This window comes from Carassius gibelio, chromosome B3 (assembly GCF_023724105.1).
Source record: "Carassius gibelio isolate Cgi1373 ecotype wild population from Czech Republic chromosome B3, carGib1.2-hapl.c, whole genome shotgun sequence".
NCBI classification, from domain to species: Eukaryota; Metazoa; Chordata; class Actinopteri; order Cypriniformes; family Cyprinidae; genus Carassius; species Carassius gibelio.
In genome coordinates, this window is record NC_068398.1 from 24,548,867 (window position 1) to 24,568,506 (window position 19,640).

At 38.0% G+C, this 19,640-nt stretch overlaps 1 protein-coding gene and 1 non-coding gene across 2 annotated transcripts; one reads left to right on the forward strand and one right to left on the reverse strand.

Annotated features, from left to right (window-relative positions):
• Positions 1-435: 435 nt before the first annotated feature.
• Positions 436-507, reverse strand: trnac-gca (transfer RNA cysteine (anticodon GCA)). Its single transcript has one exon. It is a non-coding gene; the product is annotated as a tRNA-Cys (tRNA).
• Positions 508-3,575: 3,068 nt separating this feature from the next.
• Positions 3,576-18,571, forward strand: LOC127953601 (LIM and SH3 domain protein 1). Its single transcript, XM_052552823.1, has 7 exons — positions 3,576-3,827; positions 9,472-9,566; positions 13,831-13,915; positions 15,420-15,527; positions 16,776-16,866; positions 16,960-17,054; positions 17,135-18,571. The coding sequence occupies exons 1-7, from the start codon at positions 3,759-3,761 to the stop codon at positions 17,306-17,308; spliced, it is 717 nt and encodes a 238-aa protein (XP_052408783.1). The 5' UTR covers positions 3,576-3,758; the 3' UTR covers positions 17,309-18,571.
• The last annotated feature ends 1,069 nt before the right edge of the window (positions 18,572-19,640 follow it).

The window sequence follows — 19,640 nt, forward strand, 5'->3', positions numbered from 1 at the left end:
CTCCAAATACAGTAGACATTTTGATTTTGATCCTGACACTTTCATCAGATTAAGTTGCGCGTCATTACAGATAACTCAGCTCAGGGAGTTTGTCTGTGCCTGTTTCTTTTCTCAAAGCAGTTTGTCCTGGGTTCGATTCCGTGCAATATTCACATAATTTCATTGTCATCTTACTATTGTTGGCCTAAACAACAACAAACATTTGGTTTGAGTTTCACAACCTTTTAAATAAAATCAGATAAATAATCAAAGATTAAACGCTTCATGCAGCAATGAATGGATCTAGACATGTGTGTGGTAACCAGGTTCTGTGTTATTGCTCGTTGTTATTCATGGTAGGTTTTATACATCCGGCCTATGTTATCCCCAAAGTCTGTTTGAAAACCCTCTTCTTGTTTTATTCATTTGTTAAGTGTTCTGGATTAAAAAGTAACTAGGGGGCACCCGGATTTGAACCGGGGACCTCTTGATCTGCAGTCAAATGCTCTACCACTGAGCTATACCCCCATCTGTAACAATTCAGCACATGTGATAATTTCGCAGGTTAGTCACTCAGGGTTGGTGTGTATATAATGGGTGTGTATACAGGTGTGAGTGTGTGTGTTTTGTGTATGTTCAGAGCCTCCTGCTGCAATACCCAGAAATTACTGTAATAATCAGGATTTTGTTTTGTTTCTTTAAATGTGGTTAAGGCCACAAAGTATGAAAATCTGTTGAACAATGATATTATGCAGTAGTGTTGCCATATGTTATTCATCCCATTTATGATTGTATTTTTTCAGGTAGGGGGTTGGGGCCATTTGTCACACATTATCGCCCAGGTAATTGCATTGGATTGCATCAGCATTGGTCACTAAATCTTTGCTAAAAAAATAAACAAATGAATAATAAAGGAATTTACAAAAACTATCAAATAAATAAATTGCCACCAATATTGCCCAAGAAATTTGACCTAACAACAAAATCTGTTAAACAAATGTTATTTTATGTACTGTATGTGAGGCCTGATTTCTTTTTTAACTGTGCAGTTAATACCTGTATAAATTTAGAACAATTAAACCACATGGAAATTGTCATTATAACATTTTGTGACATTTAGGAAAAATACCCATGTCCTGAAATAAATATATGTGCACAGTTAATATGTACCTTCATTACACAATAGACATGCACAGTCAGGTCTGGAAATACTGGGACACTGTTTACATTTTTGTGCTTTTGCCTTTATACACCACTACAGTATGGAGTTGAAATAAAACAGTCGAGATGTGATTGAAGTGCAGACTTTAAGCTTTAATTCAAGGGGTTGAACAACAATATAACATTAGGAATTACAATCATTTTGATACACAGCATAAAGGGCCTCAAATGTAATTGGACAAATAATTGTAATCATAACAAAACGTTCATTTTTTTATTAACAATATATGAAATATGAAACGTTCATTGTTCATATTTTGTTGAGAATCCTTTGCAGGCAAAGACTGCCTTAAGGCTGGAACTCATGGACATTCCCAAAGAATGGGTTTCCTCATTTGTGATGCTTTGCCAGGCCTTTACTACAGCTGACTTCAGTTGTTGTCTGTTTGGGGGGGGGGGGGGGGGGGTTCTGCTTTTAGTTTTGTCTTCAGCAAGTGAAGTGCATGCTCATGAGATTCGCTTGGCCTTTACAGAATATTCAACTTTTTACCTTTTTAAAAATCCTGGGTTGCTTTTGTTGTATGTTTTGGGTCATGTACCATTTGTATTATGAAGCAGCACCCAGTAAACTTTGCTGCATTTGGCTGAATCTGGGCAGATATATCCCCATACACTTCAGAGTTCATCCAGCTGCTTCTCTCTGTCAGGTCATCAGTAAACAGCAGTAACCCAGACCCACTGGAGCCATCCTCATGCCATCACACCGCTTCACCATGTTTCACAGATGACATTGTATGCTTTGGATCTTGAGCGGTTCCAAGCCTTCTCCATACTTTCTTAAAATTTAATCAATCCAGAGAATCCTTTTCAGAACAGGTATGGCTTGTTTTTTGTTTGTTTTTTTTTGGGGGGGGGGGGGGGGGGGGGCTAATCTGGCCTTGTTTGCACCTTGTGGTAAACTCTCTGTATTTACTCTTATGAAGTCTTCTTGTGATTGTAGACTTTTTCAGGGACATGTCTACCTCGTGGAGAGTGCTCTTCACTTAGCTGGATGTTGTGGAAGGGTTTTCCTTTACCATGGAGAGGATTCTCCGATCATCAACCACTGTTGTCCTCTGTGGATGTCCATGCCTTTTTATGTTGCCACTCAGAAAGTTCCTGCTATCTCTCTGATATATTTCTTTTGTTTTTTGAAGGCTAACAATGGTCTGTTTCACTTGTATGGAGAGATCCTTTGACCACATGATGTGGGGCGGCAGCAGCAGCTTCCATATGCAAATGTAACACTTAGAATCTTAGTACTCCAGACCTTTTTTACCTGCTTAATTGATGTTGGAAAGAAATGAAGGAATAGCCCATGTCTGACCATGAAATGGCTTTTGACTCAGCTTGGTCCCTTGAAAAAGGGGCGAGGTACACCTTAAAGAGCTGTAATTCCTTAACTTTTCCTCCAATTGTGATGATAATAATACCCTCAAAGTTCAGAATGTGCACTTTGAGCCCACGTTCATTATGTAACTGTAACTTGATTATATTTTGGTCAGCAGCTAAAATAATAAATAAAAATGTACATGTGTCCAAATATATTGACCTGACTGTATATCAATGAATGTCTATCAGTGTGATGCTCGTACATTCAGCTATAACAAAAATACAGTGCAATTGAAATTTTAGTTTGGATACAAGACACGTTTGTCTAATAGCCTTTAAACCTAAAGTTACTGATATGTAACCATTGTGACGATCCCTGTGTGACAACTAGCCCCACTCTCCCCTAACAGGAAGATGCAAATTAAAATATACTCCGTGAGCAATACACACATTTAATGAACCTTGAGTATGACAAAAACACAAAACAGACAGATGTCAATCGCATGAGATAAACGGTCATGTAGGTAACGTTAGGCCTTCTAACACAGAATTGCACATACAGCCACCAGGTATCGCTCGAACAAAGAGCGACAGAAAGTGTAACTCTACACTGAAGATTTTTTGGCGCATCCGATTCGAAAACGAAACAATGGTGCGTTTCATTGCTTTGGATAGAATTTGAACGACTCGTGTGAAAACTGATTTACATGAACAAACACCAGGATGATCAAAGTGCTGTGCTGTGTCAGTACTATTCAAAGTTCGAGTATGCTGAACGCACATTATGTAAAACACTATGTTATCAGTGTTTATTCTAGAAGGTGATAGTTTGACTGAATAAGCAATGCGAGGCCAGGTACACTCCCAACAAATCTATCACTAACATCCGCTTGATGATGTGGGTTTAAAACAGCTCAAACCGAAGCTAAACACAAGATAAGATCAGCTTCAGTCATTTAACTCATTAGCATTCTTTTCAAATGCTCAACGATGACGTTTCGAATGCTCAAGAATTCTAGAAACACTCTCGAGAGAACGAAAGTCTTCCGCGGAGTGCCCTTGCACGGACGCGCGCGCCAGGACACAGCGGCAGTGCGTGCGCGCGCCTTCCGCGTCTGATTGGTTCGCTGACAGTCAGCCAGCGGTGCGAACCGGACTTCATCAACGGACAGCGATCGGTATCAACCCAAACAGCGCTCAGTGGACCGACTCCTTGTCTTGTTCCGTCGCCATACAATTCCTCCGAAATGAATCCACTGTGTAGCAGATGTGACCGAGTGGTGTATCCCACGGAAAAAGTGAATTGCCTTGACAAGGTAAGGCTATGTGAAACTTAGCATTCGCTAGCAAAGCTTAATGTTACACCCCTGGCTGCGAGAATGGGGTTCATATATACATATAAATGGATTTGTTTGTGTTAATATCTAGATTTTCTTTTACGTGGCTTAAAATAGACCGTTTCCGATGACTATTGAGAATGTGGACAGAGCGGAAACGCGCAACGTGAAGCGAGCTGGCTAGCGATGAAAAAAACTCGATTGAGATAACTTCATAGCACGCTACAAGTTGTCTATCGTTTATTCGTTTTTCCTCAGTGCGACTATCGTGTGATATCAACTGATATACGCAGCTGGAGTCGTTATTTTTCAAACCGACGCTTGTTCTTGGCCTCGTTCGCTCGCGAGGAGGAGGAGGTTTGTTTATGACGTGTCAGTCTGTTCTGTGGGCGACATGGACGGACCCAAAAACACAAAACTGCCAAAGCCATGTCAAAAGCTAACGTGGATATTATACTCTTATAACCAACAGCCCCGAAACGGGTTTATACGCGCGGTTGGGTTGTACGCGATCTCGCTTTTTGTCATCCAGCCTGGTTTGCAGATGTGCAACTTCAAGGGTGTATAACGTTGAGGCCTGTTAAGGAAAAAAAAATAAACATGCGAATTTTGGGAAAATGTTACATGCATTGTTGAAATATCACCTAACGTTGACACAATGTGCCCATCTAGCATGTTTACCAACTGGCCAGAGGAAGTGTTGCTTCTCGACACGCTTGTGAAACGCTTTCTATGCAGACCCCACCCCCCTCTTAACCCATATCCTTATCGCTCTCGTTTTGATTCTGGCGAAATCTTGAGTTTTCAATTGCTTTAGATTGCTCCAGAGGGTGGGGTCGCCATCTTTTATTTTCATCCAGCGCAAGTATTTGCGAGGGAAAGGAACTGGGGCGGAGTGCTAACGCGTGTAATGGGCGTTATGAGCACATCAATCGATTGGCCTTGAACGAAGCAGCTTGAGGAATGACGCCACAGACCTGTGATGCGTGAATGAGACATGCGGTGTAAACGGGGGGCGTTTGATGGCACACCTCCCACAGATGTTGTCACAAACAGCACTGACCCCGCACACGTACACAAGTTAGCTCCATTCATTGCCTGGAGGAGAGGCCTCGCGCGCCTGAGTTGCTTCACACTGTTGTTTTGTTGAGGCATGCCAGTGCTTCGCTCGGCTTGAAGAGAGGCCAACCATCGCTTGTGATTCTGCTTCAGTGCTTGAGCTCATCAGCTGTCACTCTGGAGAACATCTCTGAAGAACAGCAACCAGCGAGAGGTGGGCAGGGTGCTTCTGTGTCATCTTAAGAGAGAGTGCCCCCCAAAAACGAATATGAACTCTTCCTTGTCATCAGGGCCGTCACTAGTGAGGTGAAAGGTGGTGACTATTATAGGGGCCCACGGCTGAGGAGGGGCCCCCAGTGATCTCAACTGTCTGGCTGAGGCCAGTCTGAAAGACGATCAGGACAGTTGACAGGCCAGTGCAGTGCGTCTTCACGAAAGCTTATTATTTTCACATGTTTTTAAGCCTTGCCAAGTAAAACATTCAAAAGAGTTTAAAGCATTCAAACACATGACACCGAAAAGCTGAACTGAGTAGCTGTTCACACAAAGAGAGCCATGTTTCAAAGACCGCAACACTGAACCTAAGCTCTCCTTTGTGAAATTCTCCTGGAAGTTCCTCCTGCACCTGAATGAACAAATACAAATCCCAGTTGTTTAAACAAACAGAAAAGGATGTGAAAGAGCCCAATTCAGCACCCAAGGTTTTCAGGACTCAGGCAGAGAGACGCGCCTCAAAACGCTTGAACACTGAATTTGCCTCTTTTTGCTCTTGTACCAACAAATACTAAAGAGGAAATGTCAAAATACCCATCTTGGAAAGTATGTTCGAAAAAACTGTGGTTATGTCTTAAGTTAAAGTGAACAGCTGAGAAAAAAAATCAGATGAGTATTTTTATAATGGATGCATTGTCTCTTAAAGTGACCGCGCCTAATTTAGCTACTACTGTAGCTGCTGTAATGTTAATACGAGAAAATGAAAAAAAGAAAAATCACATACTGCTCGACCAAATTACTTTGTAGTTTAAACAAGAATTTTACAGTGAAACTAACAATTATTCAGACACCAGATATACTTAAAAAAAAATTTTTTTTACTAGTAGGTGCAGGACACTATAATTCATTTATTTAAGTGGGTATAGCAAAATAATTGTAATCCATTACATACCTTTCTATCAAAGTTATCTGACATTATCAAGATGAATTTGTTCTAACAGTTTAACTCTTGAGTTCTTGACATTTTATTAACATTTTCTAAACTATAGCTAATAAGCTGTGATAATGTGAGAAAAGTCTCAAATTCTCAATAAAAAATAAATTATTGTCTCAATAAATTTGGGTTTGACTGTATATTTAATTTTTACAGTGAAAACTATGCAGTGCTATTTTTTACATTTAATTATTCAGTTTCTGTACCTGGACACCTACAAACTTGAAAAAACGTAATAGTTGTTAAAATAGCACAAACCATTAAATAGAGCGAACATACAAATTAAACTATTTCAAACAGGGCCCACTGGTACAACCTGCACCGGGGCCCTACTAACCCCAGCTACGGTCCTGCTTGTGGTGTTCAATAAGCAAAGGATTTTTAGAGTGGCACACAGAAAGAGAAGTTTAGCAAATTGACCAGACAGACCTTTTCCAGACAATAGCAGTAGATAATGAATATCAAGCTTCAAAAAGAAAAACATCTTAAATTTTTAACTAGGGCAGTTACATATACACTCACCTAAACGATTATTAGGAACACCTGTTCTATTTCTCATTAATGCAATTATCTAATCAACCAATCACATGGCAGTTGCTTCAATGCATTTAGGGGTGTGGTCCTGGTCAAGACAATCTCCTGAACTGCAAACTGAATGTCAGAATGGGAAAGAAAGGTGATTGAAGCAATTTTTAGCGTGGCATGGTTGTTGGTGCCTGACGGGCCGGTCTGAGTATTTCACAATCTGCTCAGTTACTGGGATTTTCACGCACAACCATTTCTAGGGTTTACAAAGAATGGTGTGAAAAGGGAAAAACATCCAGTATGCGGCAGTCCTGTGGGAGAAAATGCCTTGTTGATGCTAGAGGTCAGAGGAGAATGAGCCGACTGATTCAAGCTGATAGAAGAGCAACTTTGACTGAAATAACCACTCGTTACAACAGAGGTATGCAGCAAAGCATTTGTGAAGCCACAACACGCACAACCTTGAGGCGGATGGGCTACAACAGCAGGAGACCCCACCGGGTACCACTCATCTCCACTACAAATAGGAAAAAGAGGCTACAATTTGCACGAGCTCACCAAAATTGGACAGTTGAAGACTGTAAAAATGTTGCCTGGTCTGATGAGTCTGGATTTCTGTTGAGACATTCAGATGGTCGAGTCAGAATTTGGGGTAAACAGAATGAGAACATGGATCCATCATGTCTTGTTACCACTGTGCAGGCTGCTGGTGGTGGTGTGATGGTGTGGGGGATGTTTTCTTGGCACACTTTAGGCCCCTTAGTGCCAACTGGGCATCGTTTAAATGCCACGGCCTACCTGAGCATTGTTCCTGACCATGTCCATCCCTTTATGACCACCGTGTACCCATCCTCTGATGGCTACTTCCAGCAGGATAATGCACCATGTCACAAAGCTCGAATCATTTCAAATTGGTTTCTTGAACATGACAATGAGTTCACTGTACTAAAATGCCCCCACAGTCACCAGATCTCAACCCAATAGAGCATCTTTGGGATGTGGTGGAACGGGAGCTTCATGCCTTGGATGTGCATCCCACAAATCTCCATCAACTGCAAGATGCTATCCTATCAATATGGGCCAACATTTCTAAAGAATGCTTTCAGCACCTTGTTGAATCAAAGCCACGTAAAATTAAGACAGTTCTGAAGGTGAAAGGGGGTCAAACACAGTATTAGGATGGTGTTCCTAATAATCCTTTAGATCCTTATATATATATATATATATATATATATATATATATATATATATATATATATATATATATATATATAAAAAATATAATTATTTAAATAAAAAACTAAACTAGAAAACTTATTAAACTGATATAATATTTTACAGTATTACTTTGTATTGTATTTTTGAATAAATAAATGTGGCTTCGGTGAGCATAAGATGGTTGAAAACATAAAAAAAATCTTACTGACCTTTGAATGGTAGTGTAACTGAATATCAAATTTACACAATGGTGCATTTATGAATCAATTGTATTTATGGGTTTAAAGCAGACGTTTTTATTATAATGCAAAGATGATGCCATGCTGAACAGTGTGAAACCAAGACCATTGCAGAAAATGTTTTATATCATATACATTGTGCTACATTTAACCATTGTCACTTTCAAGGAATTGAGTGGCAATTTTGCAAAGTGCTTTGTATTTATCCATCAGTAAAACACCATGCACTGTACTATTGTAAGCTAATTTCAGTGTGAAGTCTATAGATAGAATACATCATTAATTATTCCATTGTAATACATCATAAATCTCTTATACCTCTCTACAGATCTTTCCTCGTGTGCTTCTTCTGGGCTTTGTTCTTATAGTGTCCCTGCTTCTTCACTTCTAAACTCTTTGCAACAGACTAGATACCTATAAAAGGATTTTTTGTAGCACATGAGTGGAGGTGGGGTGGTTAGTTATTTTTGGTTATAAACGGAATCTGTGCTCAGTCCTGTGCTAGCAGCTTCCTCTCCCTGGTAGTGCAGGATAGATGCATCATTTTGTTACTCATGCACATGTGTTCAAACTACTACACTCCAGCTGACTGGTAAAAAAGTGTTGGATATAGGAAGACAAAAATAGCATCTAAATTATAGGCATTGCAGCATGCATGACTGGCTGCATAGATGTAATGTAGGGTAGCGGGTCAGGTCAGTCCCCCCAGTCCATTTTCAGTACGTGTGAGTGTGTGGTCTCTTATCACTGAAACACTCCCTTGGTCAACATTAACTAAGGAAGCTGGTAATCAAGGTCTAGTATAAATTACAGCTGCATACTTTAGTGTATAGCTATTGAAGTCCAGTATCTCAGTCAGGGTGTTTCCCAGCATTTGTTGTTTCGTTGTGGATCATTCTTTCTGGTTTTCCCTTATGTCGCAAGAAGCTGGGAAAATGGTGATGTAACTCAGTTAGTAACCACTTGACAACCAGTGTGATCCAGATGGGTGCTTATAAAATGTCGGTTTCAGAAAGTCTTTAAAACTGATGCATTCACACACACACACACACACACCAGGAAACAACAACATGTCTTTACTTTAAATGGACACAACCTCAATTTGGTTTTCTTTTTTTGACACACAAGGTGTTGGTTCCTCTTTTTCTTTCCAAATGCTTTCAAAGAACAACCAATCCATTGTTTTTCTATTTAATCCTGACTGTGTAGCAGCTATGGTGACTGAGTTAGCAACGCTCAGGGATCTGAAGGGCTTCATGTCATTTGCTCTTTTTATCTTTCCCAAATCAGTTGCAGACAATTTCCCTATTTCTTTGCATGCACCTAATACAAACACAGTTTATAGCTCTGATCACTCTGTATCTTTCTCTTTCAGTACTGGCATAAAGGATGCTTTAGCTGTGAAGTCTGTAAGATGACTCTAAACATGAAGAACTACAAAGGCTTTGAGAAGAGACCATACTGTAATGCGTAAGTATCTCTGCTCTGTGAGTTTTGTGTGTGTTAAATGTCTGCTCTTATTGTGTGTTAGCTTTTTTTTTTGCTACATATTCCTCAAGATGTGGTGAAATAAATGTTATTTTATTATGTTTCTGTTACTGGTGTGTTTTACTTGGAAATACGTCATAATACAAAAATAAATTCACAAGCTGCATCCAGAATTGCATTCTGTCTAGTAGGTACTGTACTTGGTTTTTAACCTTACTTCACATCCTTCACATCACATTAAAAAGTGCATTTTATGTAGTATGAATAAAATATGGATGTGCTACATCCACCAGAGTCAGCTACACTTCCTCAAAGTGATAAGCATAAATCATCCAGGTGGTATCAAGAACAGTATTAGGAATATGTATCTATTATGCTTTTCACATTTTCCATCCAGTATGAACATAGGCATATTTGGATGCAGCCACCATCAGTTGCACTTTGCAACCCTATTTTAGTTAAGATATTTAACAAGAAAAAAATTATATATATATATATATATATATATATATATATATATATATATATATATATATATATATATATATATTTATATTATTTTTTTTATACACAGGGGTTGATATATTGAGAATGAATCAGATTATTAGAATGGAGCCAGATAAAACGCAAGGTTTCTAAAACAAGGTCTATTTGACAAATGGCTAACTGTTTCCAGTAAAAGGCTTGGTTTAAATGATGTTAGTGGGAAGAAAAAAAAGAGTGTCTCAAAAGAAGAGGAAGTACATTTTGAGGATATAAAGATAGACACTGTTGTCTTTTGAATGACGTGCACTGATGCATCTTTCGCAATAAGACAAGAAACATGCATTTAGAAGGCAAAATTGATATATATGGGCCTATTTTGATATAATGTTATACTTTAATTGTTTCTGATTGTCCTTTGTCTCAGTAAGTGTTAGTTGATCGTGGAAAGGTCACGTCTGCGAACACAGTAGCTGACTTGTGCATGCATTCGGTCGAAGGGTATTGGAGGGAAATTCCTATTTTCAAAACAATGACCCATACATGCATACACAAATGAGTTAACTTCTCCGGCGTCCACTTCTGATCACTAATAGTCTTGTGAGTTCTACACCTCAGCTATAGCTTTTTCTGTTTTTAAAAGGTTACCATTCATACTTCAAGTTGCAGTGTTTTAGTGCAGTCCACCAGGCCTAGCATGCTGCTTTGACATGGCTTGAAAATGTTTATAAAGTCACGATGACCAGCTGGCATACAAAATATGCAAATGTATTATTTTTGTGAGTGCCGGTGTATCTCAAGGTCCTTATTTCTCACTCTCACACACTTCTGTGATACACCAGGGGATTTTAGTCTTTATTTAGCAAATGATTTATGACTGCCCTTCTGTCTAGATCTGCTTCTTCCACTGTTTACTCAGTCCTTATTACGAAAATAATCTGAGCAAGTGACCATGGCAAAGTAATTTCCTCTTGCACCCAACAGATAAAGGCCTGTTTGCTTCTCGGAGTGATGGTCTGATGGTACACGTCCACCGGAAGTAAGAAAAAAACATCTGATTGGATTACGCTGGGATTGTCTGTTAACTCTCAAAGACAGAGAAGACATAACTAGAAAGAATAGAAGAAATAACGGTTGTTCTTAAATGTTTGATAACCGCTAATCCTATCTGAATGTTTAAAAAAGTGTTGGGGAAAAAAAAAAAAAAACTTTTTGGAGATAACATTCATCTTATTTGGATATTCAGAGGCTCCATAGCGTACGTGATTACATCATTACATTTTGACGACCAATGCATTTCGTTCCTCTGAGCCAAACAGAAACAATTGTTAATGCTTAGTCCCACCCCTGTGCCCAGATTGGTCCAAACTGTCCCATATTCAACCAATAAACAGGTTTTGGTCTTTTGAACCACCATTTATGATTTTTCATTGGAAGTTTGAGCCAGTGTAAAGTGAAAGTAAAGTCTGGCATGCGTGCATGAAAACAAGACAAAAAACACATTTGCATGAGAGAACTCTCTGAAAAAGCACAGAAAAACACGCAACTGAGTACTTTGATATAAAACAAATGAAAAACAAGGATGAAACTGAGGTACATATCGGATAAAGCTCTGGAATTTGTCTTCCCCAACGCTAGGCGATGTCCCGGTAAAATCGATTCTGATGCAAAGTACAGCCAGCAGATTGATCATTTATATTATGCATAATATGTAAATAATTCTTATAAAGTTCATAATATTTTTCACCTTCCATTTTTTTTTCTGTTGCTGTTTTTTTTTTTTACCGTGTTTTATTATATAACACTGATTCCATTTTCTTTACTCCCTAAACGTTTTGTGGACACATCTATATTGTTAGTAAACTAAATAGACGTCTTTTACAGATACAACTTTCTAAAGAGAAAAATCCAAACTTCAGGAGTTTTTGTTTAAGTACACTGTAAAAAAAACGGCCAATCGTTGCTTGCGTTTTTCTTAAAATTCTGGAAATTCATTCATTCTTGGAGAAAACAAAAAAAAGCTTTAAATTAGTTAGACTGAAACTTCAAGTTCTTCTGTTTATAATGATATATATACACACACACACACACACACACACACACATATATATATATATATATATATATATATATATATATATATATATATATATATATATATATATTAGCAATACAAATTAAACCATTTTATTACCAAATTGCTAAAACTTAAAGTACGGTACCAGTGTAATTTTTCACACAAAAAAAACGTGTATGTTTGACCCTTATTTATAGTCCGCTACCTGAATTTTGTGAAGTCTTTGGCAGGGCTCTTTAAGGTAGAGCTGGATCAGTCTATATTTGGTTTACGGAGCATGTGTTGTTTTATGTGGAGGTTGCCTGCAGCAACACAGCATCTGTGTACTATACAGAGGTAGCAGACAGGGTGTCCTGTGCTAACCAGGAACAGACTAGGTTTTGATTGGCTCAGTTGTTGTGTTGTTAATATGATTCTTCTGAATTCTGAATCAGCCCTGTTAAATCCTTTTGTTGCACACTATATGTTGCTATATGGTTACACGATTAACTAACTGTAGTTAAAAGATTAAGGCTGTATTACAAAATGATTACGACTTTATTACAAAATATATCAATTACTGTGCACCTATTATGGGTAATGAAAGGTTCATATTTTGGTATTGGGAATCCCCAACCACAGGTTAACATGCATGCAAGGTAAAAAAATAAACTTAAAAAAAAAAACTTTTTTACTGTCTTTATAATATGCATTTATTTGTAACTTATTTGCTCAAATATTCCCAAACGATTAATATTTCCAAACCCCTCCTTTGCATGAAGGTAATCTGCGATGATTGGTTGATTGATCTCATTTTCATTTCATCATGAGCCTGTAACGCCTGATAAGCAGCGTTTGTGAGCGCAGTGTTGCTTTGTGTACAGTGTTACCGGCACTATTTTTACTGCTTCAAAAATCATCACCTAGATGAACAAAAAGAATTAGCATTTTCATTCAGACCAATATGAAAAGAGAAACAAGTGTGCAGCAGTATGGTAATGTTTCATGTTGACATCTACACTAAACGGCTTGGGATTCGTTTTAAAAACGACTCGTTTCAATGATTCAGAGTCGACTCTTTCTTATGAGAGACAATAACTTTATATACGGAGCACTTTCAGATTTAAAACTTTTGTTTCAATTGCATGAAATGTCATATTCAAAAATCCATAATAGAGCCACTTTAATGATGTAATTGTAATTGATATTCTCTGTTGTACAGTTCTGTTATTTCTGGCAATCTAATTGTGTGTTGCGTTGGATGATTGTGCTTGGGTTTGTCACTGTCATGCTAATTTTGTCTTGCGTTGGTCTGTGAAAAATAGGACAAATATGCTGCCTTGTTTACACAAGGCTCAAGTTTCACTTGTGCATCTTCACTATGCTCACACAGATCAGCGATAAGCAAATGTGGACATTCACCTTCACCGCCACTAATTCATGATCTTCCTCTTTAGCAGCAAGCAAGTCACACGGATAAAGAGCGTCCTGATAGCCTTGATAAGTCACTGACATGAAAAGCCCAATGATATACAATAAAATTAACCCAAATAGTTCATGCATTAAAGGTTTTACCTAACATTTGGTGACTGTGCAAAAATGATAATGATTAAAAATAAAAAAAATTGTCATTCAACAAGGAGAAATACTGAGATATTAGTTGCAAATCAGTTTTTTGAATGCTGATGTTAACTGTGTGTATTTCAGACACTATCCCAAGACGTCGTTCACCAGTGTTGCTGACACTCCCGAGAACCTGCGCCTGAAACAGCAAAGCAAGATGCAGAGCCAGGTATGACCCGCCAGCGTACGCTCTGAACACTCGAATCCATTCCTAAAAGGTTGCTTAAATCAAGTCATGATCATCTCCCAGAGCTCCACCTGCTTTCACACTGGGCACGTTTGCAGCGGTCCGAACCTGAGAGCATTGGTCTGGTTTCATTCTCACTTGATTCTTTCAAACCCCGGTGCATTTGCATTCACCTTACGTCATCACGAAGGTGTACGGCGCATATAGAAAACAGAACATGGGAGAATATATTGTATTTTTTTATTCATTTGGTGTTTTTATGTGCAGCAAAGTGAACAACTCTTGCATTTACTGTATGTGCTTCGCATGAACTGTTTTGTGGAGACAGCTGATTCTCTGATTGTAGTCACTGAATCCAAGGTTAATCATCACTGCTGTCATCCTTTGCTTTGTTAAACGAATGAGGTTGTCACTGGCCAAAACACATTTGTGTGGCACGTTACTTCCTGATCAAGTCACGCGAGCCACACCACAGTTCCACTGCAACCAATCTCCGACCATCTTCTACAGGTCGTCTCATGTTTGGTACCCCGCTAACCGCTTTCACTTTTATTTTTTTTCATGTGAACCAAAATGTCAAACTAAAATGCCAGTCTGAAAGCCCCAAAAACACAACACTGCTCTTGTGTGAGTAACAACTATGTGGAGCTCATAACATCTTGATGTGTTTTTATTTATGACCTTTGAAAACATCCGAGGCACAAATCCCATGTTTTTTAGTGAGAACTATTATATATAACTGATAAACTGTTATCTAAGCAACAATTCAAATCCAAACATCACAACATTTTACAACAACTATTTTCTCGGTACAAATATTTGTGTTGATCGCATTAGTAAAGATAAACCATTAAAGCCTGCTATCTGTGTTACTGGCAGGAAAAAAAGGAACTAGCAAATATTTAATTTATGGGAAATAAGTTTATCAGTTGGTGTCGATCAACATTTTTTCACAAGCTAACCCCCACTTTATAACAGCTTCACTGAGACTGGTTTGCAACCGTTTTTTGTTTTTTTTTTAGTTTTTTGTAACATTATACTCATTTTATTGTATGATTGTTTTTGTTTATTTATGTATATCATTTACCATTAATTTATTGTAGTTGTGTTTTCAACTGTATTTAGACCCAAAATCATCGAATAAAGTTAATTTCAAGTTTATTTGTGTAGCGCTTTTCATTTAGTTATAGTTTGCATAGCAACTTTACAGAAAACTAAGTTTCTAGAATATTTATTTAGAATATATAAAATTAATAGAAAATGAAATGGCTCATAATATTGAGTATAAACATTTTTAAAATGTTATGCACCTTGCTTTCACTGACTGTTCATTATAAAAGACTTTGTAGCCTGTGGGATGTGGAAAATGGCAAATGTTATGATTATCCATTAACTAAGCTTCATATATGCTACTGTAAAAGGAGGGAACCTGTTACGGATGTAAAGAACAAGTATGATTGATTGGCTGTGTGTGTTTGTGTTGCAGGTGCTCTACAAGGAGGAATTTGAGAAGAACAAAGGAAAGGGCTTCAGCGTTGTGGCCGACACACCAGAGCTGCAGAGAATCAAGAAAACACAAGACCAAATCAGCAACGTAGGTCCAACACCTGTGTGTTTCTCTCTTTTGACATATTACTCACTTTTCTGTGCTTCATATTTTCTCTTCACACCACACCTGTTCACTGAAGTATCTGCGCTGGTTGCCTGGTAACATTTATGTCCAATAACTTCCTTTTTGCGATGTCATTTCCTGTCAGTATGAAAGCAAGATGCACTCCTTTTTCATGCTCAGAAGACACCTTGTGGAAGATGCAGGAATTACTATTAGTTGTCACCCTGGCTCAGAATAACGTTTAATTAAAATAAAACATTTTACTTTGAAACCAGCCCTTTACCAAGTGAAGTGCTGTTTTCTGAGTGGTTTAATTATGAGAGAGCACTGCATCGCTCTGCTTCGTGCATTCCGTTTTTTTCTTTCTCGCCTCAGTTTCCTGCAGTTAATTTAGTCTGAACCGCTAACCCAGAGAGTTAACATAAAAAAATTATAAGAAATGCATCTTAAACCCAAAATCTGCACATTAGATCGATTTCTGAAGGATCGTGTGATTATGAAAACTGAAATATGCTGGAATTTCTCCTTTGCATCACAGGAATAAGTTACATTTTGAAATATATTCAAATACAAAACTTTCATTTTAAAGTGTAATGGATTTTTAAAAACGGATGTTTTTACATTGCTTTTGATCAAATAAATGGCGCCTTTTTTGAGCATAAGCTTGAAAAACAAAGTCTTATAGACTCCAAACTTACATGATTGCCTTTGGAAGAATACCAACTTGCAAAATAGATGCATATTACAGTATCAGTTTAACATGTTTTAACCACATGAGCTACATTTATTTGTATGTTTTTTTTTTTTGTTGTTTTTTTTTGTTGTTTTTTTTTGATGGACCAATTGGGACAGTAGTAAATTTTTTGTTCTTTCCCTGTCAGCATTTTAACTAGCTTTGCTGCATTACAAATTATTCTACAATATAAAATGATACATTTTTATGCGTCATAAAAATGTAATTAAAATATTTCACCTTTGCTTTACAACAAATGCTTTGCTGACAATTTTACAGCCGTTATCTTCATGTTCATGTACACATTTTTATTGGAATTGAATGTCATATGTAGTGTATGTTTGTAATATTCAACTTGTCAAACAGCTTCGAGACATGTGCTCCTTTTTTTCACTGTTATCCAGCTAAATAATGTTACTTTGTTGACATATTTAGCAGAATTCACCACGTTTCCACATATGTTTATGTAAGGCTGTGCATGTCTCTGTGTGTTTTAGATCAAGTACCACGAGGATTTTGAGAAGAGCCGGATGGGAGGTGAAGGCCCGCCTATGCACCCACAATCACCTCAACAAAACACAACTCCAGGTACACAACCTTTCGCTTGTTCTCTGTTCTTCTGGAAGATCACGAACCTCTCAATTTCACAGGCCATAAAATAATCCCATTTTTCTCTGGTAGCATATCAGCCCTCGGCAGCATCTCATAACTATCACTATGAGCCTGAGCCTGCGCCTGTGCGTCAGGCCGCTGCCGCCCCTCCGCCCAGCTCTGGGGTAACAAACTCTCTCCTACACACTCTGGCCTACACACTCCTTCTTTTCAAGCCCTTACAGTGTGTGTGTGTGTGTTGCAGAAGCGCTACCGAGCGGTGTATGACTACACCGCAGCTGATGAGGACGAGGTGTCGTTCATGGATGGAGACATGATCCTGGATGTGCAGCAGATCGACGAGGGCTGGATGTACGGAAGAGTGGAGCGCACCGGCCAGCAGGGGATGCTGCCGGCTAACTACGTCGAGGCCATCTGAACATAAATAGAGAAAGGGGGAAGGGAGGAAAAGAAAAAGAGGGGGTTGCTGCAGAAAGACGCAGATGATTAGCCGAGTGCCATCTCACCTTTCAAGATCTCAGCTTTTTCCTCTTCTCTTTTCCTGCACTAACTGTCCTATCAGGGGTCGGCCTCTATGACCCGCTCGTGATCCCAAACAAACATAATTCAGTACGTAATCATACACGGCAACAGCGCATACACGCACTCGCATAAATAGTGAATGATTTACTACTTCCACCCATCTTTTTTCTCTCTGTCTATTGCTTTTGCTGTCTATCTGTCTGACTGTTTGTCTTATTAGTAAGTGTTTCCTCAGTCGTGGAAAGGTGCTGTCACAAGTGGCGCTTAAGTCTTAACAAGACTCTCGTACACCAACCTTCAAAACACATGATCACACGGGCCTCTAAAATATTTAGGGTTTGCTATAGAGCACTTCGCAGACATCTCAACACACTTCTCTTATCAGTTGCTATGACAATTTATGAAAGAATCTGGTCCGATATTCAGTTGTTAAATTTTATATATTATATAAATATATATATATATATTTTCATTGTTTCTAATCTTCTTTGCAGCTTGTAATTGTAATGTTTCACATCTCATCGGCTGTGGGTCTATGAGTAACAATTTCTCGACCGTGGGACTTCTGGTCATTCCAGTTTTCATTCCGTACGACTGAGCGTTTGCATCATGTGCTGGAACTGGAATCTAGAAAAGGCTCCTCTTTTTCAACTGGACGTTCCTAAAACTGTATGAAAAGGACGGAGCCTTTCGATACTTGCATATTCTCTTAAGCTCCTTCACATTCCTTTAGCCCTTTACAGAATTACTTCTAATATATGAGTGTCATTTTGTTCTGCAGCTCTTGCTTTTAAAAAATGCGAGAATATAGTGATGTATTTTGTTCTTCATAAAGGGAAAAAAAAAAGAAACAATATAGTCACTTAGCAAGCGAGGAGCAGGACAGCATTGTAGATTAGTGAGAGAAGAGAGGAGGCCAAGCACAATTCTATGGACCATTTTAGCTTTGGATTTTAATTATTCCATTTCGGTTCCTGAACATTCCATGTGCATTGTATCAAACTGTATCTCAGAGCTGTTCTGTAAGACGTTATTGATGTTTTTGTTTTTTTCCTCATATCATTGCTTATTCTCATTGCCTTGCTGGTATTGTACAAGACCGAATTTTAATGTCAATTTATCAATATCAGTGGAATAAAAAAATCTATTTGTATACCAAGGCAGGCGGGTTTGTCAGACGGACGGTATCAGAATGCTTTAGAGCTTAGCATGTATTTCTCTCTCTAACTGGAAACAATGTTACTGTGCAAAGACTCTAATGAGGTTCTACTGATCACTGTTCTCTAAAAATGCCTAAATATAGATGCAGAAAATGATCAAAGTAAGTGTTTTGCTTTCTCAAGACACTATTTTCGCTACTGCTACTTCGAAGGTATAATATCTGGGTTACTCATTTGAGTTTTACTCTTCTGTAAAACCTATTCTCCAGAAATCTTCAATAGCAGTAATATAACTGTCACCGGTGTTCCTCCGGTTCTTTAATGCATCCCCTCAAATGCCTTATTCTGTACATTTATAACATTATGTATTTAAAAAGCTGCTGCATTCAAAGGTTTGGGGTTTGTAAGATTTTATGATTTTGAAAAAAAAAAAATAGGATTAAATGAACTGCATTCACTTAATCAAAAACAAAATGAAAACTGTAAAATTGGTAAATGTTATTATGATTTAAAATAAGTTTTAATTGAATGCATTCCTTTGATGGTAAAGCCCGATTCTCTGCATCATTACTCCGGTCTTCAGTGTCACATGATCCTTCAGAAATCATTCTGTAATGATTAGAAACATCATTATTATAATGTTGAAGCATTTGTGCGGCTCAATATTAAAACATCAATTAATATTACAACACTATACATTTCTTTGCTGAAAAAGATATCAGTTTCTTAACTTCATGTATTTTTACCTTTCTAAAACATTTATGCCGTGCAGAGTTTTTATTTTGGTAAGACATCTAAAGGGATACAACAAGATTTGTAAATATGCTATAATTATCCAAGATCTTTTCCTTTCCATTCCATTGCATAAATCTGACTGTTTTAGCTCAAGCTGAAGTAGATTGTTCTTCTTTTACGCACTCTTTGGTGGAAAATCTGTGACCGTATAGTAAAATGTCTCATTGTTAGTAATGATCATTGATAAATGACAAATCACCCAAAAATAACCATCAAGGATTTTGAAAAGGAACTAAAAGGTGGAAAATATAAAGAGGAATATGACACTCTTGT

What these genes read in the sequence shown, in the direction of transcription:
- LOC127953601 (XM_052552823.1), top strand. Translation starts at nt 3,759, where the DNA reads ATGAATCCACTGTGTAGCAGATGTGACCGAGTGGTGTATCCCACGGAA. An exon ending in AAGAGACCATACTGTAATGC is followed by an intron (nt 9,567 to 13,830) that starts GTAAGTATCTCT and finishes TGTGTATTTCAG; the next exon opens with ACACTATCCCAAGACGTCGT. An exon ending in CCCCTCCGCCCAGCTCTGGG is followed by an intron (nt 17,055 to 17,134) that starts GTAACAAACTCT and finishes TGTGTGTTGCAG; the next exon opens with AAGCGCTACCGAGCGGTGTA.